General features: G+C 44.1%; 1 protein-coding gene across 2 annotated transcripts in view; it reads left to right on the forward strand.

Moving 5' to 3' along the window:
* VARS2 (valyl-tRNA synthetase 2, mitochondrial) overlaps nucleotides 1-19254 on the forward strand; it is a 41559-nt gene extending 22305 nt beyond the window's left edge. For both annotated transcript variants that reach the window (XM_087708556.1, XM_087708557.1), the window contains exons 20-30: nucleotides 2813-2938; nucleotides 5691-5795; nucleotides 6925-6993; nucleotides 7088-7166; nucleotides 8124-8251; nucleotides 10625-10777; nucleotides 12643-12852; nucleotides 13396-13507; nucleotides 17264-17445; nucleotides 18363-18497; nucleotides 18653-19254. In XM_087708556.1, the coding sequence (XP_087564682.1) occupies nucleotides 2813-2938; nucleotides 5691-5795; nucleotides 6925-6993; nucleotides 7088-7166; nucleotides 8124-8251; nucleotides 10625-10777; nucleotides 12643-12852; nucleotides 13396-13507; nucleotides 17264-17445; nucleotides 18363-18497; nucleotides 18653-18754 (1401 nt within the window). In that variant the 3' untranslated portion in view covers nucleotides 18755-19254. The remainder of the gene's footprint in view (nucleotides 1-2812; nucleotides 2939-5690; nucleotides 5796-6924; nucleotides 6994-7087; nucleotides 7167-8123; nucleotides 8252-10624; nucleotides 10778-12642; nucleotides 12853-13395; nucleotides 13508-17263; nucleotides 17446-18362; nucleotides 18498-18652) is intronic.
* The last annotated feature ends 261 nt before the right edge of the window (nucleotides 19255-19515 follow it).

Below are 19515 nucleotides of genomic sequence, written 5' to 3' on the forward strand. Positions count from 1 at the left end.
ACAATCTTGCAAGCCTTCTCTCCTCCTTTGCCTTTGCTTTCCAGAGAACTAAGGAGGGTCCCTTCTGAGATGCTTTGCCCATCCCCATTCATTCTGTGGGATGAGATGTCTCTTATGTAACCATGTCCCAAGCTGTAGCTTTTGCTCCTGTCTCCCAAAGCTATTCTTGTTCAACTACTGTCTTTTTTGGACTATAAGACGCACTGGAGTATAAGACACACCATGATTTTGAAGAGGTAAATTTTAAAAAAAGTTTTTGCACTCTGCAGGTTTTCCAAACACTCTGCACGTCTCATTTTTTGCAATATATATATATATATATATGGGCATGAATAGCCTTTAGGAGGCTTGTAGATTGCTCCTGGGAGCTGGAGGTGGGGGGGCAAAAACGGCCTGTATTTGCTTGTTACTGCCCTCCCCAACCCCCAGGAGCACTTTGCAAGCCTCCCAAACCCTTTGCATTTTTGCAAAGAGGGTGGGGTTTTGGTAGGCCAAAAATGATGTATTCAGTGTATAAGATGCACCCAGATTTTCACCCTCTTTTTTTGGGGAAAAGGGTGCGTTTTATACTCCGAAAAATACGGTACATCCAGATTTCCTTCATCTAGGTATATTGGATCCCAACTCCCATCATCCCATCATCCCTGACTCTTGTTCAGGCTACACGGGAAATTATACGTGCGAATCAAACTCCCTTTCTTCTCATCCATCCTTTCTGGGCAGAATGTGTGAATTGCAATCCACAATCCAGGATAAGCTTGTTTGGGAAGCAGCATGTTCTGCTATGACCATTTCTGATAAGTCCTACCCAGAAATGATAGAGAATCAGAATATTTGAAGTGGGTGGCATTTTGGCACTTGATTGCTTTCCCGTGAAAATTGTCACCATAGAAAAAAGAAAAACTTTGGCAGACAAGGATTTTACAGCTTTTGACCCAACCCGGCCCCCTCCAGATCTGATGGGACTGGAGAACCTGCCCACAGAGACCCCACCCCACAAGTCTTTCCTCATTGTCTTCAGAATCAAGCCAAGAGTTGGGTTGCTGGTCTTTCCATTTCACAGTGTGGACATGGAGATTTAGGCTTAATTCACCCATCACAGAAAAACATACATTTTCTTAGCTATGGTTTAATGACGGAGCTGGAGATGGCTGGGATGATCAAGAATGTAAAGGCATCAGCTGTGACTCACAAACCATAGTGGCTCTTTCCATTCAAAATGGTAAAATAATACAAAATTGATGTTATGGTTTAAAACAGGGGTGTCAAACTGGATTTCTTCAAGGGCCGGATCAGCATTGTAGTTGTCCTCCACGGGTCGGTTTGGGGGGGACGAGAGATGGGTCAGGTGGGAGATGGGACAGATGCCTCCTGCAGCAGCCTATGAGCCAAAATGGGGCATGGGGGGAGCCTCCCTGCACCCCATTTTGGCCTTCAGGGTGCTGCAGAAGGTCGTCCAGGCTGAAAACGGGGTGTGGGGAGGCTGCCTGTGCCCTGTTTTGGCCGGCAGAGGCACCGTGGGCCAGTCCTTTGGTATTTCCAGGCTGGCCCCTGGGCCAGATTTAAGCACCCCACGGGCTGGATCAGGCCAGTGGGCCTTGAGTTTGACACCCTTGGTTTAAAATATTATGTGGATTAATCATTCCAACCCCTTCTTTCCTACCAGAGGTTCCTGAGATTGATAAATAAAAAAGATGAAAATGACCATTTGTTCTCATAAAATGTATTTTATTTTATAGATTATCTGTACCACCTGGTCAAAACAACTCTGAAAAAATATACAGTGTAAAATAATGTAAAACACAAACCCTAAATGACACACTGCAGTTTGCCATTAAAACCAAAAACCCAGTCAGCCCCAATATAAAAACAACAGCAAGATGTAACTCAATGGCTGCCCATTCATTACTGTTGTGGCCCGCCAGCAGCCAGCGGAGCTGGTGGCAGAGTCGGACAGTGAGGAGGTTGGGGAGGAACATGGGCCAGTCCTGGAGTCTGGGGAAGGCTCTGATGAGGGCTCTGTGTCGGAGGCAGAGATGGGGCCAGGGCCGTCTGACAGTTATCTGCTGCCTCCGAAGTCGGAGATCAGTGAGGCAGAAGAACAGCTGGAGCCTGTTCCCAATGTGTGTATGCACAGAGCTGCCAGGAGAAGGGAACAGTTAAGGAACAAGAGGCGAATTGGTAGTAAAGGCACAGGTGGATGGTGAACGGTCCCTCCCATAGGGAATAAAGAGGAGCGAAAGGGGAGTGGAGTTTGCAGGAGACAATACGTTGAATTAATTAGTGTGAATATTTGTTCGTGACTCTCAGAGACTCCTTGCCAAGTATTTTCTTGCATTTGGAAGCTATCGGCTTGGCAGATCTCCAAGCTTGATAAAGTCTGTGGTTGTAAATTCACCCCGAAAGACTGTTTTGTGGGACTTTGCTGGATATGAATGAGAGGAATTCACATTAGCTTAATACAAAGGGGTTTTCTTGGGACAAGGAGTCTATTTTGTGATTCTGTGAAGACTAGGTTAGAACAATTATCCGATAATGTATTCAGGGTGTGCTAAAAAAGAAGTGTCTTCTTTCTTCAGTCCGGTCTTCCAGGAATGGGTGGACCAATTGCATCGGTGGGAGCAATATGTTCCACAGCATCGGGGCAATCACCCCAAAGTCTTGCTCCCGGGTTCACTGTTTTCATCTCTTGTGAACATGGGGCCTTCAGCAGATGTGCTCTAGATGATTTCCCAAGTTGGATAGGAACTTTGTGAATAAGTGTGTTCCCTAATGGTGACGGTGATCTCAGAGGCATCTCTGTTTCCCTCAGACAGAAGACCTCCAGCAATTTTTCCCCAACAACCTTTTGGAGACTGGGAGTGATCTTCTGTTCTTTTGGGTCGCCCGGATGGTGATGCTGGGAAAACAACTGACTGGAGAACTGCCTTTCTCTCAGGTGAGAACTGGAAGCCAGGCGTCTTGCCTTTTGGAGCTCTTGGGCCTCAAGGACATGAGGGCATAGTAGGAATACCCAACTGAGAGATAGGAGCCAAAATATCCATCCACACTGAGAAGCTTTCTTTAGTGTTAAACTAGCAATAGCACTTAGACTTATATATCGCTTTACAGAGCTTTACAGCCCTCCCTAAGTGGTTTACAGAGTCAGCCTCTTGCCCCTAACAATCCGGGTCCTCATTTTACCCACCTCGGAAGGATGGAAGGCTGAGTCAACCTTGAGCCTAGTGAGATTCGAACTGCCAAATTGCAGACAGCCAACAGTCAGCAGAAGTAGCCTGAAGTACTGCATTCTAATCACTGTGCTACCACGGTTCTTAGCTAGGTATTAGTTAATACTGTGTTCTTCCTCACAGGCTGCATTTTCCCCGTTGAATTCCATTGCTTAATTTTTCTGTCATCCTGAAATCACTCTGTTTGGGCTGTTACATTGATTGACATCCCCTGTATTTGTCACACAGAATTCAGCTTAGATTGTTATTTAGACAGTCCTTGGCTTATTATTGGTCGCACAGTAACTGTTTGAAGTTTGAAGGCCTTCTTCATCATCATGTGACCGAACTTTAGACCGTCGGCAACATGGCTGCATTTACAGATGTGTACAGCATCCCATAATTACCTGACTGCAGTTTATGCTGCTTTTGCCAAAAACCAGCACTCTTGGTTTTCAGCAAAACTGTGCCCATAACAAACCATTAGTTTTTTTTAAGGACTGTATTTGATAAAAAAAACATAGCATCTGCTTTATGATTGCCGCACTCACTTAATGGCTGCTGTAAAAAACATCATAAAATCAGGTTGTTTTGTTTTGTGACCGTTGAAACATATGACCATAATGGACAGACTCCATCACAGTCATATATCTAGTATTATTGTGTTGTACTTTGTCACTCTGGATCATAACTTGGGGACTATCATGACCTTTTATTGTCTTCCCAGTTATATAGTATAAATTAGAAATAAAGAAATTTGTGCCCTTCAGTTTGATTGCATTCCACCAGCTACAGCCAAATTCTTTTTACAAAGAATTGTAAAAACCGTTGCCTAAAATAGGGAATATCATATTGTTTACCTCAGTTTTTGTTGAAGGACCATAATGCATCTACTACAGGATAGGTTTCTGCTAACCAAGCAGTTTGAAAGCATGTGAAAATGGAAGTAGAAAAATAGGAACCACCTTTGGTGGGAAGGTAACAGCGTTCCGTGCACTTTCGGCATTTAGTCATGCTGGCCACAAGACCACAGAGACGTCTTTGGACAGCGCTGGCTCTTTGGCTTTGAAACAGAGATGAGAACCGCCCCCTAGAGTCAGGAACGACTAGCACATATGTGCAAGGGGAACCTTTATCTTTCTACAGGATAGGCAGTTTAGTTGGGGCTTTAAATATCCAGAATGTAGTTAATGACAAGGAATCATAGTTGTACAAATAATTTGGAGGAAATCATGTTCCTTTCCACTGATCAAGCACTCCCACACTCCGGGTCTAGAACTGTTCTCCTCGTACCCTTCGCCGCCCCTTGTTCGCCCCAAGGTTCCGTCCCCCAGCCATGGACCTCTGACCATTTCGCCTCCCCTGAAAAGACCCTAGGCAATGGGACGCAGCCTTTTCAGTCCCAGAACCTTCCTCACGGACCATTAGACGAAATACTGCTCACCCTGGCCTTTTGGGCTCAGAGAGGAAACTAGACAGGGAAACTTTCTCCCTCCCTCTCTCTCTCTCTTTCTCCCTTCCCTTCCTCCGATTGGCTGGCGGCCAACTTTCTCCTGAGCTCAAAAGGCCGGGGTGAGCAGTATTTCACCTAATGGCCATGAGGAAGGTTCTGGAGAGGCTGGGTCCCATTGCCCAGGGCGAACAGCTAGGGTCCTAACAGCGGAGGCGAAATGGTAGAGGTCAATGGCTGGGGGCGGAACCCTGTGGGTAAACAAGGGGCGGCGAAGGGCACGAGGAGAACAGTCCCATTCCACGTACTCCTAGAGTAGAGGGTGTGATCTTAAGTTGCAGTCATATGTCAGAAGGATTTTCTTAAATTATTTGTTCATCAGTGCAATCCATTATGTAGAGAACTGATGACTGAGGGGTCCTTGATATACAGAAGACACACAGCCATTGATTAGAGAAGCTTGAACTTGGATTGAGAAGAAGGTAGGACGTGGTCACCTAACCAACCTTGGTTACCTCTCAGTTCTACGATTTTACAAATTCTGTGTCTGAGAAAAAAAGAATCCAAGGTGAAGATTTTTAGTAGAGTTTTGTGCTCCATCCTGTGTCAGGGTTACAAGTGACACCCCCAACGAAAGAAAACTCAGAGTCTTGAGTTTCCTCAAAGTTCCATTTTATTAAAAATGTCATATTGGCACATCTGGGAAAACCCGAATCTGAAAGTTTCCAGGTTTTCCCCATCCAAGTGAAAGTTCAAGTCCCTGCCTCCAGCACCCACATGTCCCATCAGATGGCCCAATCGGACACCGTCCCAACTGGAGATGCCTCCCAGTCACGCCACTCCAGGTGCAGGGCAAGGTGTCCTTGACTCTCTGAGAAAAGAATGTCATTTAGACTATATATCTCTCTCTCCCATAGTCCATATAATCCCCCCTCCCATTTTCCCACAGCAGAAAATGTGGCAGGCCTGAAAGCCCAATTCCAAAGATGGCTTCCGGGTCTGATACCCTGTCTTCTTTCTCTCTGCTTCAGGTATTCCTCCACTCCTTAATTCATGATGCTCAAGGCAGAAAAATGAGCAAATCTCTCGGGAATGTGATTGACCCTTTGGATGTTATTCATGGGGCCCCTTTGCAGGTATTTTGCATTTATTTATTTATTGAATTTATATTGCTGCCTGTTCGCCCCTGGCGACTCAAGGCGGCTTACAGACTATAAAACCTCATTTAAAACAATAACACTAATAAAAAGAATCAAATAAATTAATATAATATAATGTAATAAATTCATAATAAAACCATCACCCACCCCGGCGATAGCAGAGCACAGGAGCCATTTAATGGGCTCCAGGCCCTCTGGCAGAACCAGGTCTTCTACAACTTCCGGAAGAAGTGGAGGCCGTGTTGAATGGGGGCCGTTCTAATCTCTGGGGGGATGATGTTCCAGAGAGGGAGCCACCACAGAGAAGGCCCTTCTGGGTCCCACCAGGTGTATCTTCCTCAGGGATGGGACCCACAGCATTCCCTGCCTCCCTGCTCTGATGGGTCAGGTAGATGTGAGGACATTTAAGAGTTTCCTTCGTAGCCTTCCCTTTGAGTTTTTTTTAAAAAATCCTCCCAACTGGGCTTATTTGTACAACAGAGGATGTAGGGTTATAGCCCGGAGACTCAGAATCTGAGGGAATAAGACAGTGATGGCTAACCTTTTTGTTGTCACGTGCTGAAAGCGCAATGCAATGCAATGTGTGCACGACACTCCCCACAACCCATTTTGGACCTAGTAGGCCTCCCTGCCACCTCCTGGGTACAAAAACGGGCTGTGGAAGGGGGGCACCACAACCCCCTGCGCTCCCCCCCCGCATGCGTGCATGAACCTCTGCATGCACACGCATCTCCCGCATGCACCCCTTTCTCCCGCAGGTGCCCTGCCCACCCTGCGCATGTGTGGCAGAGACCCCAAACCCAGCTGGCTGGCGGGAGACATGTGCATGCGCGGTGGAGCTGAGCTGGGGCGACGGCTTGCGTGGCTGCAGAGGGCTGTGCGTGTCACCTGTGGCACGTGTGCTATAGGTTCGCCATCATGGGAATAAGGAATGCTTCATCTTAAAGTACCTGGGGGATTATATCTTGAAAAACATGAGAAAAATGCTGCCAAAATTTGGGTGCCATGATTTGGGGTAAAGGTTTTGGGTAGGCTGTAAAAATGGACTTGGGTTGCATGGAGGTGGCTTCCCATCAGTCATTGGCTGCTTCTATTCCTGTTTCAGGTCCTGCAGCAGAAGCTAAAGGAGAGCAATTTGAGTCCACGAGAGCTTTTCATTGGTTCAGAAGGCCTGGTAATCACTTTTCCTTTTTGTCCCCCCTTACCCCATCCCTCTCTATTCCCATGGCCTTTGTGATCTCACTGCTCCTTTCTCTGCTCCCGTTCAGCTGCAGAATTTTCCTCAAGGAATTGCTGAAAGTGGCTCGGATGCGCTAAGGTTTGCTCTCTGCCGTTACAGTGCCCACGGTGAGAAATTCATCCATTCATTCAGTCCTTCTCTCGTGATGTCGAGCTGTTGCTGGCCCTTTAAGAACTCCTAACCAGAAGAACAAAACCAACAATTTATTATTGACTTGGCCATTGGTCAAACTCTCAGTAGTTGGCCAACTAAGGAGGCTAGAATGATACAGATCTTGGAAAAGTCTCTTTCATGCTGGTTCGGTTGAAAATGTAACCTTGAAAATTGTAAGGGTCAATTCTGATCTAGACTTACATTGAATTCATTAAGGTGACTCTCCCTCCCTCCCTCCCCCCTGTACAAGTCCATATATCTTAAGGTTTCCAAGGCTTGAAGCATTGCTTTAACTATTATACCAAGCGGGCTTTCTGGCAACAAAGAACCTCCTGTTTATTTATTTAGATTAAAAGGATATGTGGACAAAGTCAGAAGAATTAGGAAATCTGGGGTGTCCAGAGGGATATTATGGGAGGAATCAATAGGCACCATGTAGGTAGTTAGTCCTGAGGAACGTGGCGGCTCAGTGGCTAAGACGCTGAGCTTGTCGATCAGAAAGGTCGGCAGTTTGAATCCCTAGCGTAGCGTCGAGTGAGCTCCCATTACTTCTCCCAGCTTCTGCCAACCTAGCAGTTCGAAAGCATGTAAAAATGCAAATAGAAAAATAGGGACCACCTTTGGTGGGAAGGTAACAGCGTTGCATGCGCCTTTGGCATTTAGTCATGCCAGCCACATGACCACGGAGACGTCTCCGGACAATGCTGGCTCTTCGGCTTTGAAATGGAGATGAGCAGCACCCCCTAGAGTTGGGAATGACTAGCACATATGTGCGAGGGGAATCTTTATATTTACCTTAGCTAGTCCTGACTTCATGATATAATACAACTACTGGTTGTATAAATTAATGACAACTGTCTATCATAGGTGCACATGAAAATTTAGGCTCCACTTAATTTATATCCCAACAGGCACCAGTATTAATCTAGATATGGCAGACATGGAAAAAGCCTCCCATTTCTGTAATAAGGTGTGGAATGCCCTAAAGTTCACTTTTGCAGCCTTGGGAGAAGAGTTTGCCCCACTGGATCCAGAGCAGGTAACTGGGAGTGAAAACTATGGTAAAATTGTGGGGAGATATTTAAAAATGGTCTTTTATTGTGTGGGATGAAAGCTCTCTTGAGACATTGGTGACCTCTCTGTCCATTTTAGGCAATATTTCTAACTTTGGGTGTCCAGATGGTGTTGAAGATCATTGGATGTTGTCTGTCTTTGGTCAAGAACTAAGAAAAGGCATAGATAAATAAACGTCAGGTCCCCAAATATTGTGGGCCTTCTGAACTCTGGATCCCCTGATGGTGTGGATAACTATCTCAAATAACAGAATAACAGTGGAAGAGACCTTGGAGGTCTTCTAGTCCAACCTGCTACTCAAGCAGGAGACTCTACTGTTCCGGACAAGTGGCTGTCCAATCTCTTCTTCAAAGCGATGGAGCACCCACAACTTGTGAAGGCCAGCCATTGGCACAGTAGTTAAAACTCTTTACTGCAGGCTACTTCTGCTGACTGCCAGCTGACTGCAATTTGGCAGTTTGAGTCTCACCAGGCTCAAGGTTGACTCAGCCTTCCGTCCTTCCGAGGTCGGTAAAATGAGGACCCAGATTGTTGGGGGCAATATGGTGACATTGTAAACCGCTTAGAGAGGGCTGCAAACCAGTGTAAAGTGGTATAGAAGCCTAAGTGCTATAGCTATTCCACTGGTTAATTGTTTTCCCTGTCAGGAAATTTCTCCTTAGTTCTAGATTGGTTCTCTTCTTGATTAATTTCCATTCATTGATTCTTGTCCTGCCTTCAGGTGCTTTGGTGAATAGGTTGTCTCCCCACCCCCCTCCACTTCTTTCTGGCGGCCCCTCAAATATTGGAACAGTGCTATCATGTCACTGCTAGTCCTTTTTTTTTTAATTAGACTACACATTATTGCACTAGAAGTTAATTATTAACTCCTGGCAATTGTTCAGAAGCTGTGTGAGTGGAGATTGTGCTTCTGCTATGGTTTGTCATGTAATCACAACTGAGAAATGACCATATTTAGAGTTTGACAAGAAATCTCAGTCTCAGCATCTAGCACCTTTAGCACAATTACAGTGATGGAGAGCAATTCGGTGCAAATTAGGGGCTGTGTTAAGAGAAATCTAGAATAGCAATAATAGCAATAACAGTAGACTTATATACCGCTTCATAGGGCTTTCAGCCCTCTCTAAGCGGTTTACAGAGTCAGCATATTGCCCCCAACAACAATCTGGGTCCTCATTTTACCCACCTCGGAAGGATGGAAGGCTGAGTCAACCCTGAGCCGGTGAGATTTGAACCGCTGAACTGCTGATCTAGCAGTCAGCCTGCAGTGCTGCATTTAACCACTGCGCCACCTTGGCTCTTATATAGCATCCCCCCCCCCCCCCGGTGTGTAAAAGATAGTCCTTGACTTATGACCATAATGGAGCCTGCCCATTATGATTATCAATCGAGATAGTCATAAGGGCATCACCATGACCCAATTTTACGACCTCTTTATCCAGTGGTCATGAGCCGAGGTGGCGCAGTGGGTAGAGTGCAGTACTGCAGGCCACTTCAGCTGACTGCTATCTGCAGTTCAGCGGTTCAAATCTCACCGGCTCAGGGTTGACTCAGCCTTCCATCCTTCCGAGGTGGGTAAAATGAGGACCCGGATTGTTGTTGGGGGCAATATGCTGACTCTGTAAACCGCTTAGAGAGGGCTGAAAGCCCTATAAAGCGGTATATAAGTCTAACTGCTATTGCTACTGCTATTAAAGGAATCACCAAAATCATTAAATGAATCCATGGTCATTAGTGAATGCCACAATTTTAGTATTTTTTTTGTTGAAAATCCTAAATAAATGGCTTTTTCAGCAAAAACGTAAATAGAAGTCCCATGATCAAAGGACACTGTAAGTGGCAATAAATGCACTCATATTACTGTGTGGGATGAGGGGCTGGCTCTCAGGACTTCAAAACCAGGTCTTAAATACCTTTGGATCAGGGGTGAAATTCAGCAGGTTCTGACAGGTTCTGGAGAACCAGTAGCAGAAATTTTGAGTAGTTCGGAGAACAGGCAAACTGGCCCCAGAGTGGGATGAGAATGGGGATTTTGCAGTATCCTTCTCCTACCATACCCACCAAGCCACGGCCACAAAACCACTAGCAAAAATTTTTTGAATTTCACCACTGCTTTGGATGGTCTGACATAACTTTGAGCAAACAGTCATAAGCTGCAGACCGTCTGTAATGGTCCCAAGTTTCAAACTTGTCCTCTTCCTTACTTCCTTACTGTACTTATGGCTTGTCTGCAATCAGTTTTTAATCCCTTAATCTTCTTCTGTTTTCAAGAAACTGGATCTTTATTAATACCCAATAGGCATCGTGACTGTGAATTATCTTTCTGTACGGCCTCCAGGTCTTCCCCAGATTTCCCATGGACCAGTGGATCTTGAGCCGTCTCTATCACACAGCAGAATATTGTGCCCAGCACTTTGAGAACTACAAATTGCATTCTGTGACCAATGCTATTTATCTTTTCTGGATGCAAGATTTTTGCAGTACCTATCTGGTAAGCTTACCATTGATTCAGGGTTCAATCACCCCTTTGCTGTGGGATCAGTGGTGGGATTCAGCCAGTCCGCACCTATTTGGGAGAACCGGTTGTTAACTTTCTAAGCAGTTTCAGAGAACCGGTTGTTGGAAGAAATCTCCTTTTATTTTTTTATTTATTTATTTTCACTTTACAGGGCTAATCCTGGAAGGAAGTCAGGAAGGAAACATTCTGATGTTGTTTCTAGACTAATTTTTATTGCCGTGCTTACAGAAACTGCCTCTCCGGTTAACCCTTATTACATTGTAACAGCTAAGGCGAAGTGCCCAATCAACATGAGTGACGTTGAGTTGGCCACACCCACCCAGTCACATGACCACTGAGCCCCACCTACCCAGCTGGTTATTAGAACAGAGACCCGGTTGTTAAATTATTTGAATCCCACCACTGTGGGGGATGATCTTAGTTTGCTCTATTACGAAAGAATGCACAGGTTGATGTTAAGAAGGAAAATGCACAGAGTCCAAGAATTTGGGGGATTTGATTTTTTTTTCCATGTGAAATTCCTCATGGAGTAAAGGTAGTCCTCCATTTACCACCACAATTGAGCCCAAAATTTCTGTGGCTAAGCGAGACAGTCGTTAAGTATGTTCTGCCCCATTTTTTTAACCTTTATTGTTAAGTGAATCGCTGCGGTTGTTAGGTTAGCAACACAGTCGTTATATAAACCTGGCTTCCCCATTGACTTTGCTTGTGAGAAGGTCGCAGAAGGTGGTCACATGACCCCCAGGGCACTGCAACCGTCATAAATATGAACCGGTTGCCAAGCATCTGAATTTTGATCACATGACCCTGGGGATGCTGCAACGGTTGTAAGTTTGAAAAAAAATGATCCCAAGTCACTTTTTTCAGTGCCATTGTAATTTCCAGCGGTCACTAAATGAAAGGTTGTAAGTCGAGGACTCCCTGTAAGTAGATTAATTCTATGTTGGGCTCTTTTTATGTGCATTTCCTGAAAGACCTGGATGTGTTGGATAACACTACCCAGAAGTGTCTTTTGTTAAAACGGGCTTCTCGAAACTGATACCAATTCCAGGAGTTGTGATCTAACTCCTGCAGAGCTCATTCGGTTGTTAGGTCTGTGAGCTCATGTTTTCATGGGCCCTCAAGTTTTAGAGCTCCGTGAGGCATGGCTTGGGGCATGGCATGGAAGCAACACAGCCAGAGAAGAGGTCTAATTGCTTTATTGCTCCAACTTTGCCCCCCAAACGTCCCCATATTTACTACAAGTCCTGGAGCAAAGCTCTCACATGCTCACCTTCAACAGCCTCTGTTGAAGTCGAGCAAACAAGGTTTGCAAACCAGTAACCAAGGCAAGAAGTCCAGTTAGCAAGGTTAGCAGAAGAGTAACCAGAGTCGGAGGTTCAGCGAAGTAGGCAAACTGAGCAAGGCAGAGCACACTCTCCAGACTTTGGCAAGTGCACACAAGGCTCCACAGATTCAATGCTTGTTCCCGACAAATGCCCCTCCCACCTCCTTACATCTCAGTCCCCAGGTGTGCCTTGTGAAGGGGGGCGGGGCACTCTCCTCTCTTGTAGCCGACTCAGTCTGTGTTGTTCTCACCTTCTCTCTTCTCTCCGTGCTCTAGGATCAGGAGTGGGTGATCCCTGCTCATTGCCTGAGCTCTGTCACTCCTGCTCCTCCCTGTCTACAAGCCTTTCTGATCCTGAAAAGCCCTTCCCTTCCCCAGTTTTCTCCAAAGCCAACAGAGCCGCCTCCTCGATCTCTGTCAGCTTCTGTTCCAGCTCATCTCCCCCCCGCAGATTCAGGCTCCAACAGGGACATGACACTCCGCCACTAATGTGTTGGGTCTCTCTTCCCAGGAATCTGTCAAGCCCATCCTAAGGAATGGAGATACAGTTCGCCTTTTGTCTACTCAGCAGACTTTGTACACTTGCGTAGACCTGGCTCTGCGCCTCCTGTCTCCCTTCATGCCTTTCCTTACTGAGGAGCTGTGGCAGCGACTTCCCAAGACAGACCTGGAGACGTCTCCTAGTATCTGTGTGGCCAGGTACCCAAGCCCTGAACATCTGGTGAGTCCAACTTTCACTTGGAAACTCCTTTGGTGACCTCCATTACTTGGGGCAAACTTACCGTATTTTTCAGAGTATAAGACGCACTAGAGTATAAGATGCACCAAGATTTTGAAGAGGCAAATTAAAAAAAGAGTTTTTGTGCTCTGCAGACATCCCAAAAATGGTCTGTTTTTCATCAAAAATGGCTGTGCATAGCCTTTAGGAGGTTTATAGAATGCTCTTGTGGGAAGGGGCCAAAAACAAGCAAAAAATGGCCCATTTTTTGTTCATTTCTGCCCTCCCCAGCCCCCAGGAGCACTTTGGAAGCCTCCTAAAGGCTATCACGGCCATTTTTGCAAAGGGGGAGGAGTTTCGGGAGGCCAAAAATGCTGTATTTAATGTATAAGGTGCACCCAGATTTTCACCCTTTTTTTTTTTAGTGAAAAAGATGCATCTTATATTCTGAAAAATTGGTAGTTCTTTCTCAAATTATAATGAAGTTCTAGAATTTGACAGCACGAAAAAGATAACTTTTAAAGAGCGATTTCCTTCCACTTCTAGAGACATTGGTGTAATCCTGAGGAAGAGGCAAACTTCTTGGCAGCGCAGCAAATTATCCAAGTGATACGTTCCATGAGGGCAACTTGCCAGCTAACCAAAGCTCGACCAACAGGTGAGCCTGAACTCTCCATTTTTCTATCAAAGCCTGTGGATGCATGGACTTTCCTCTAGCAGGGTACTACATGGGTAATACTTCATGGGTAGCACATAATCTTGTGGGACGCAGTGACTCAGTGGTTAAGACGCTGAGCTTGTTGATCAAGAAGGTCGGCAGTTTGGCGGTTCGAATCCCTAGTGCCGCGTAACAGAGCAAGCTCCCGTTACTTGTCCCAGCTTCTGCCAACCTAGCAGTTCAAAAGCACATAAAAATGCAAGTAGAAAAACAGGGACCACCTTTGGTGGGAAGGAAACAGTGTTCCGTTCCCCTTTGCTGTTTAGTCATGCCGGCCACATGACCACCGAGACTTCTTCGTATAGCGCTGGCTCTTCAGCTTTGAAACGGAGATGAGCACCACCCCCTAGAGTCGGGAAACTCTAGCACATATGTGCGAGGGGAATATTTTATTTATTTATTTATTTATTTATTTATTTATTTATTTATTTATTTATTTATTTATTTATTTATTTATTTATTTATTTATTTATTTATTAGACTTATATACCGCTTCATAGAGCTTTCAGCCCTCTCTAAGCGGTTTACAGAGTCAGCATATTGCCCCCACAGTCTGGGTCCTTATTTCACCCACCTCGGAAGGATGGAAGGCTGAGTCAACCTTGAGCCGGTGAGATTAGAACCGCTGAACTGCAGATAACAGTCAGCTGAAGTGGCTTGCAGTACTGCACCCTAACCACTGAGCCACTTCGGCTTGGCTTTACCTTTAGCACATAATCTTAAATAATAAATATGGTGTACAATTCAATGCATGTACAGCTCTGGGGCAGAAATAACAAATGAGAGCTCTGAGCATGGTAGACTCAAATAAAATACTATTTACAGTAAGCCACAAACCTAATAGTTGTTCTCAGACAGATTAGCAAATTGAATAATCAACCTCTATAAAAAGAATTTTAAAAAAATGTGCAAGGAGTCCTGACACAGCAAAGAAAGTGTAGATATTATCTAGAAAGAGCAATAAAATGCCTCAGAGTTTAAAACATTTCTAAGATATCACCAGGAGTGCATATGGCATTTAGTACACTATAGTGAAGATGAATAGCAGAATCTTAAAACTAGAACTACTACCCGGGGGAGGGCCTTCTCTGTGGCAGCTCTGGCCCTTTAGAACGAACTCCCCGCAGAGATTCGGACCCTCACCTCTCTCCAGGCCTTCCAAAAAGCCGTTAAAACCTGGCTGTGTCGGCAGGACTGGGGTTGATGAGTTCCCTTCCCCTCTATCTGTGTGGCTGTTGGCTATTTTTAATGCTTGTATTGTACTTTTGTGTTCCCTTTCCCCCTTGGGTTGTTCGCCGTCCTGAGTCCCGCAGGGAATAGGGCGGCATATAAATAAAACAAACCTCAAACCTCAAACCTAAGTGCTAAAACCAAAATGACAACATTAATTAAGCCATAGGCCTATGGATTGTAGCACCCGCACCAGCAGATGTGGTCCATTCTGTCTGTCCTGCATTTTCAAGAGATACTTTAAAGCCACTGCAATCAAAAATATATTTGAATAGATACAGGCATATTTTGTTTTGTTCACTTTTCTTGATAGTGCTTTACAGACATCACAATTTTTTTTACAAGATTTTCCACTAGCAAAAGAGGTAACAATTTGCCGAAGCTCAAATTATGATGAACATTTTTAGCATAAAGTATTTTTAATTAAAGTACCGTATATAATTGTGGTTTTTTGTTAAACATAAGAGATTGTCATTTACTTAACGACCATAAGAGAGCCTGGTTTATCACAGTTTAAGTCCAATCTGTGGTTCACTCTGGGTACAGTTTTGCTGGAAACCAGAAATAAATGCCAGTTCTTGACCAAACTGTCATAAAACTGGTTCCACCACAAAAGCGCGTAGGACAAAATTGCGCTCGACAAAAGCGCGCTGTGACGTCATCACAGCGCGACGAAAAAGTTCGAAAAATGTAAAAATAAAGCGAAAACCTTACCCTAAGCCCCCCAAACCTAACCCTAAACCTAACCCTAAACCTAACTCTTAACCTAACCCTAAACCTAACCCTAAACCTAACCGTTAAAGTAACGAAAAACCTAACGCTAACCCTTAACCTAACGCTAACGCTCTAAAGCTAACCCTAACCCTTAACCTAACCCTAACCCTAAACCTAAACCTAAACCTAACCCTTACCTTTATGTGAATCGGCTTGCTTTAATTTAATTTTTATTAATTTTTATTTGAATTTTTCGATCTTTTTCGTCGCGCTGTGATGACGTCAAAGGCGCGATTTTGTCGATCACGCTTTTGCCGTCCGCGCTTTTGACGGGTCACGATAAAACTTGGTCATGTGACCATGGGATGCTGCAAACAGCCATAAATGCTGCCTGGTTGCCAAGCACCCAAAGTTCAGTCATAGCCATGAGGTTGGCCATAACCATGGGGAGAGGTTGCCAAGCAATCAGTCGTATGTTGAGGACTATCTGTAATGCTATTCCTCAGTTAGTTAATGCAGTGTGGTGTAAACATAACTTATATGAACTCAGAAACCAGAAATATTTATGTGATTCATTTAAAAAAACTTTTTTAAATAAAAAAATTGGAATAAAATACAAAAATACAAAAGCAAATAGTAAAGAAAAGGGGGAAAGAAAAATGAAGAGGGGGAGAAGAAAGGAAAAAAAGCGTTGACTTCCGATTCCTTCTGATGCAGTAGATTAAAGCATTAACACCAAACCTCAACTTTTTACTTTTCCATAATAATATAAACTAGCCATTTTTGCAAGAACAAATCAATCTAATCAGTAAAACCCAAAATCAAAGTTTCATTTTTTTCCACCTCAAGCACAAAATCCACAAGTGGTCTCCATGTAGCAACAAAAGTACTTACATTCTTTTCTCTGATCAAAACGGTCAATTTAGCCATCTTTGCCAACTCCATCAAATTTTGTAGCCTTTCATCCATGGTGGGAATCGAAGTGTTCTTCCACTTTTGGGCATACGGTAGTCTTGCTGCCCTCAGCATATAAAATCAAAGTTCCAATTTTTTTCCCTAAGTCTTTTTCTTGTGGGAAAAATTATATGCACTGGGGGTCCCTCCCAAAATTTATATGGCTGACTTTCTTATTTGCTTTTTTGCAATGATCTGGAATGAATCTCACAATATCTCTTGAGTTATGGCCAGGTTCGTTGCAAAGGTAATGTCAGGGCTCCGACAGATCATGAGTCTCAAGCCAACCTTCAAAAGAAATCCAGTTATTTATAAGGAGCTTCATGTTGGCAGGTTCCCAAGTGAAGCCAGCTCTGACCCCATGTAATTTACGGCCACAATCATGACCCTATTTTCCCCTTCCTCCGGGTGTGTCATCAATCATATTCGGCAACAGGGCAATTTCACAGGTTGAAGAGATCACTCCCCTCTGCCCATTGGTGGATTCCAGCAGAGACTACTGCCAGTTTACTCAGGGTCTCTCAGTTTCTCATCCCGCCTTTCCTATGGCAACTCGAGAGCAGGCCAAGGATGCTTTGCGAGTTGGCAGGTAGGCAGAAGATCAAGACTTACGTTTATTTGAGGAGGAAAGTTTCTCCTTGCAAGGTTTATTAGACGTTTATTTATAGACTTTATAAAATATATCCACGTGAGGGTAATAACAAGGTTCCCAAACAAAAGTATCTTGTTTTCTTCTTTTCTTGGGGTCCTTGACCTTGAAAGTGGCAGTTATAGTTAATTTTTTCTATTTGTTCACAGTATATCTGGCTTGCTCAGAAACGGCCCCCTGGGCTGCCTATGAGAAATATCAGGAGCCATTACAAACATTGTCTTTGGCTGGATCTGTGAATCTTCTCCCCAGCTCTGAGGAAATAGAGCTACCTCTGAACTGCCTGGCTGTGAAAGTCAATGATCATACTAGCATTTACATGGATCTGCAGGTGGGTTGCCATTTAGCGTATTACTGGCTTTCAAGATTCATGGAGAATCAGAAAAAGGAGGTGATTGAAAGAGCTGTGGAAAGTTTATGGCCTCTTATCAGGGAACATGTATAGGCCAGTGCCTCATAAAGAGATGATAGAAGGATGGAAGGCTGAATCAACCTTGAGCCGGTGAGGATGGACAGAGAGACAGACAGAGAAAGAGAGAGGGACCTTAGAGAGATTGATACTATAGATGAATGGATGGATGGATGGACAAAGAGACAGACAGACTGGGTTGCAATTTAGCTTCAAGATTCGTGGGGAATCAAAGAAAGGAGGTGATTGAAAGGACTGTGGAAAGGTTATGACCTCTCATCAGGCAACATGTATAGGCCAGTGCCTCATAGATAGATGATAGAAGGATGGAAGGCTGAGTCCCACCTTCAGCCGCTGAGGATGGATAGAGAGATGGTAGATATAGAGAGATAGATACCATAGAGAGATAGATATTGTAGATAAGTGGATGGGTGGGTGGATGGATAGATAGAGAGATAGATACTGTTGATAGATATTGTAGATGGATGGATGGATGGATGGATGGATGGATGGATGGATGGATGGATGGATGGATGGATAGATGATAGGTAGGTAGGTAGGTAGGTAGGTAGGTAGGTAGGTAGATAGATAGATGATAGATAGATAGATAGATAGATAGATAGATAGATAGATAGATAGATAGATAGATACAGAGATACAGAGATACAGAGATACAGAGATACAGAGATAGATACAGAGATAGATACAGAGATAGATACAGAGATAGATACAGAGATAGATACAGAGATAGAAGGACTATAAATGGAGAATGAGGTGTTTAGAAGGTGGGTTATATCTTCCACTACAAGTTTTTTTCCTGATTTTTCCCCTCACCCTAGGATATGGTGGATCCTCACAAAGAACTCCTCAAACTGACATCCCAGCAACAGAAATTAAAGCAACGGCTGGCAAATCTCACAGAAAAACTTCAGAAGCAAAACTCCTTAAAAGCCAAAATGAATCACGAGCAAAAGGTATCAAGAGCCTCATGCTGAGATTCCTGATTGTTTGGTTCCACTGGACCAGTAGACGTTTTGAGAGCATGTCATAGGGCTCAAAGAAAGCCATTGCCATGAGATTAGCAAAGCATGGCCCACCTACTTACTTAACACTCTCTTTTTCTTCACAGATTTCCTTCATTCGTTCAGAGCTGCAGCACATAGAACAAGTGTTTGCCACTTTTCAGAAAATGGCCAAAAAACAGGATGCTGGACTGACTAAGGAGAACTAATGGATTTACCCTGTTCCAGATAGTAGAATTTACTCCAAAGCAGAGGATGCTGAGCTTGAGGGCAGGTCCTGGAAGGTTCACACGAGTTTAGGCATCACCTTCTGTGGTGGGAATTGATCTTATATTACTCAGGGTTTGTCAGCACCAACCCAGTTTTAGAAGCATCAGTGATGATGGAGGCTGAAAAAAATATTAAGAGTCATCATGGTGGCATCTGCCATGAAACCTCCCCCCCCACCATATGATCACATTGCTTAGAAATTGTTGGGATAGATTATTTGAACAAGGATATAAATGTCGGAAACATGTCATAGTTTACTGCTCTACTTTTCTAATAAAGAGGAAATGGGCGCTGTATTTCCCCCTTATGGGTAATTTCCTTTCCATTGGCAAGGATGTAACATTTTTGGTCCTTTTGACTACTCAGTTCAGACTGCTTCACTTGGCTTGGAGTATAATATTGTTTGGTACCCTATTAAAATATTTATGTTTTTAAAACACTTACTGTTTTTATCTATCTATCTATCTATCTATCTATCTATCTATCTATCTATCTATCTATCTATCTGTCTATCTATCTATCATCTATCTGTCTGTCTGTCTGTCTATCTATCTATCTATCTATCTATCTATCTATCTATCTATCTATCTATCTATCTATCTATCTAAATTTAAAGGGCTGGTTCTCCAATTTTGAGTCTATGGCAATCCTTTGTTGAAGGGCAAAGGAGTTCAGGACCATGGACAGTTCACTCCTCCAG

This window comes from Thamnophis sirtalis, unplaced genomic scaffold, assembly GCF_051295495.1.
Source record: "Thamnophis sirtalis isolate CommonGarterSnake01/CBP01778 unplaced genomic scaffold, rThaSir2_p1.2 scaffold_3, whole genome shotgun sequence".
NCBI lineage: Eukaryota > Metazoa > Chordata > Lepidosauria > Squamata > Natricidae > Thamnophis > Thamnophis sirtalis.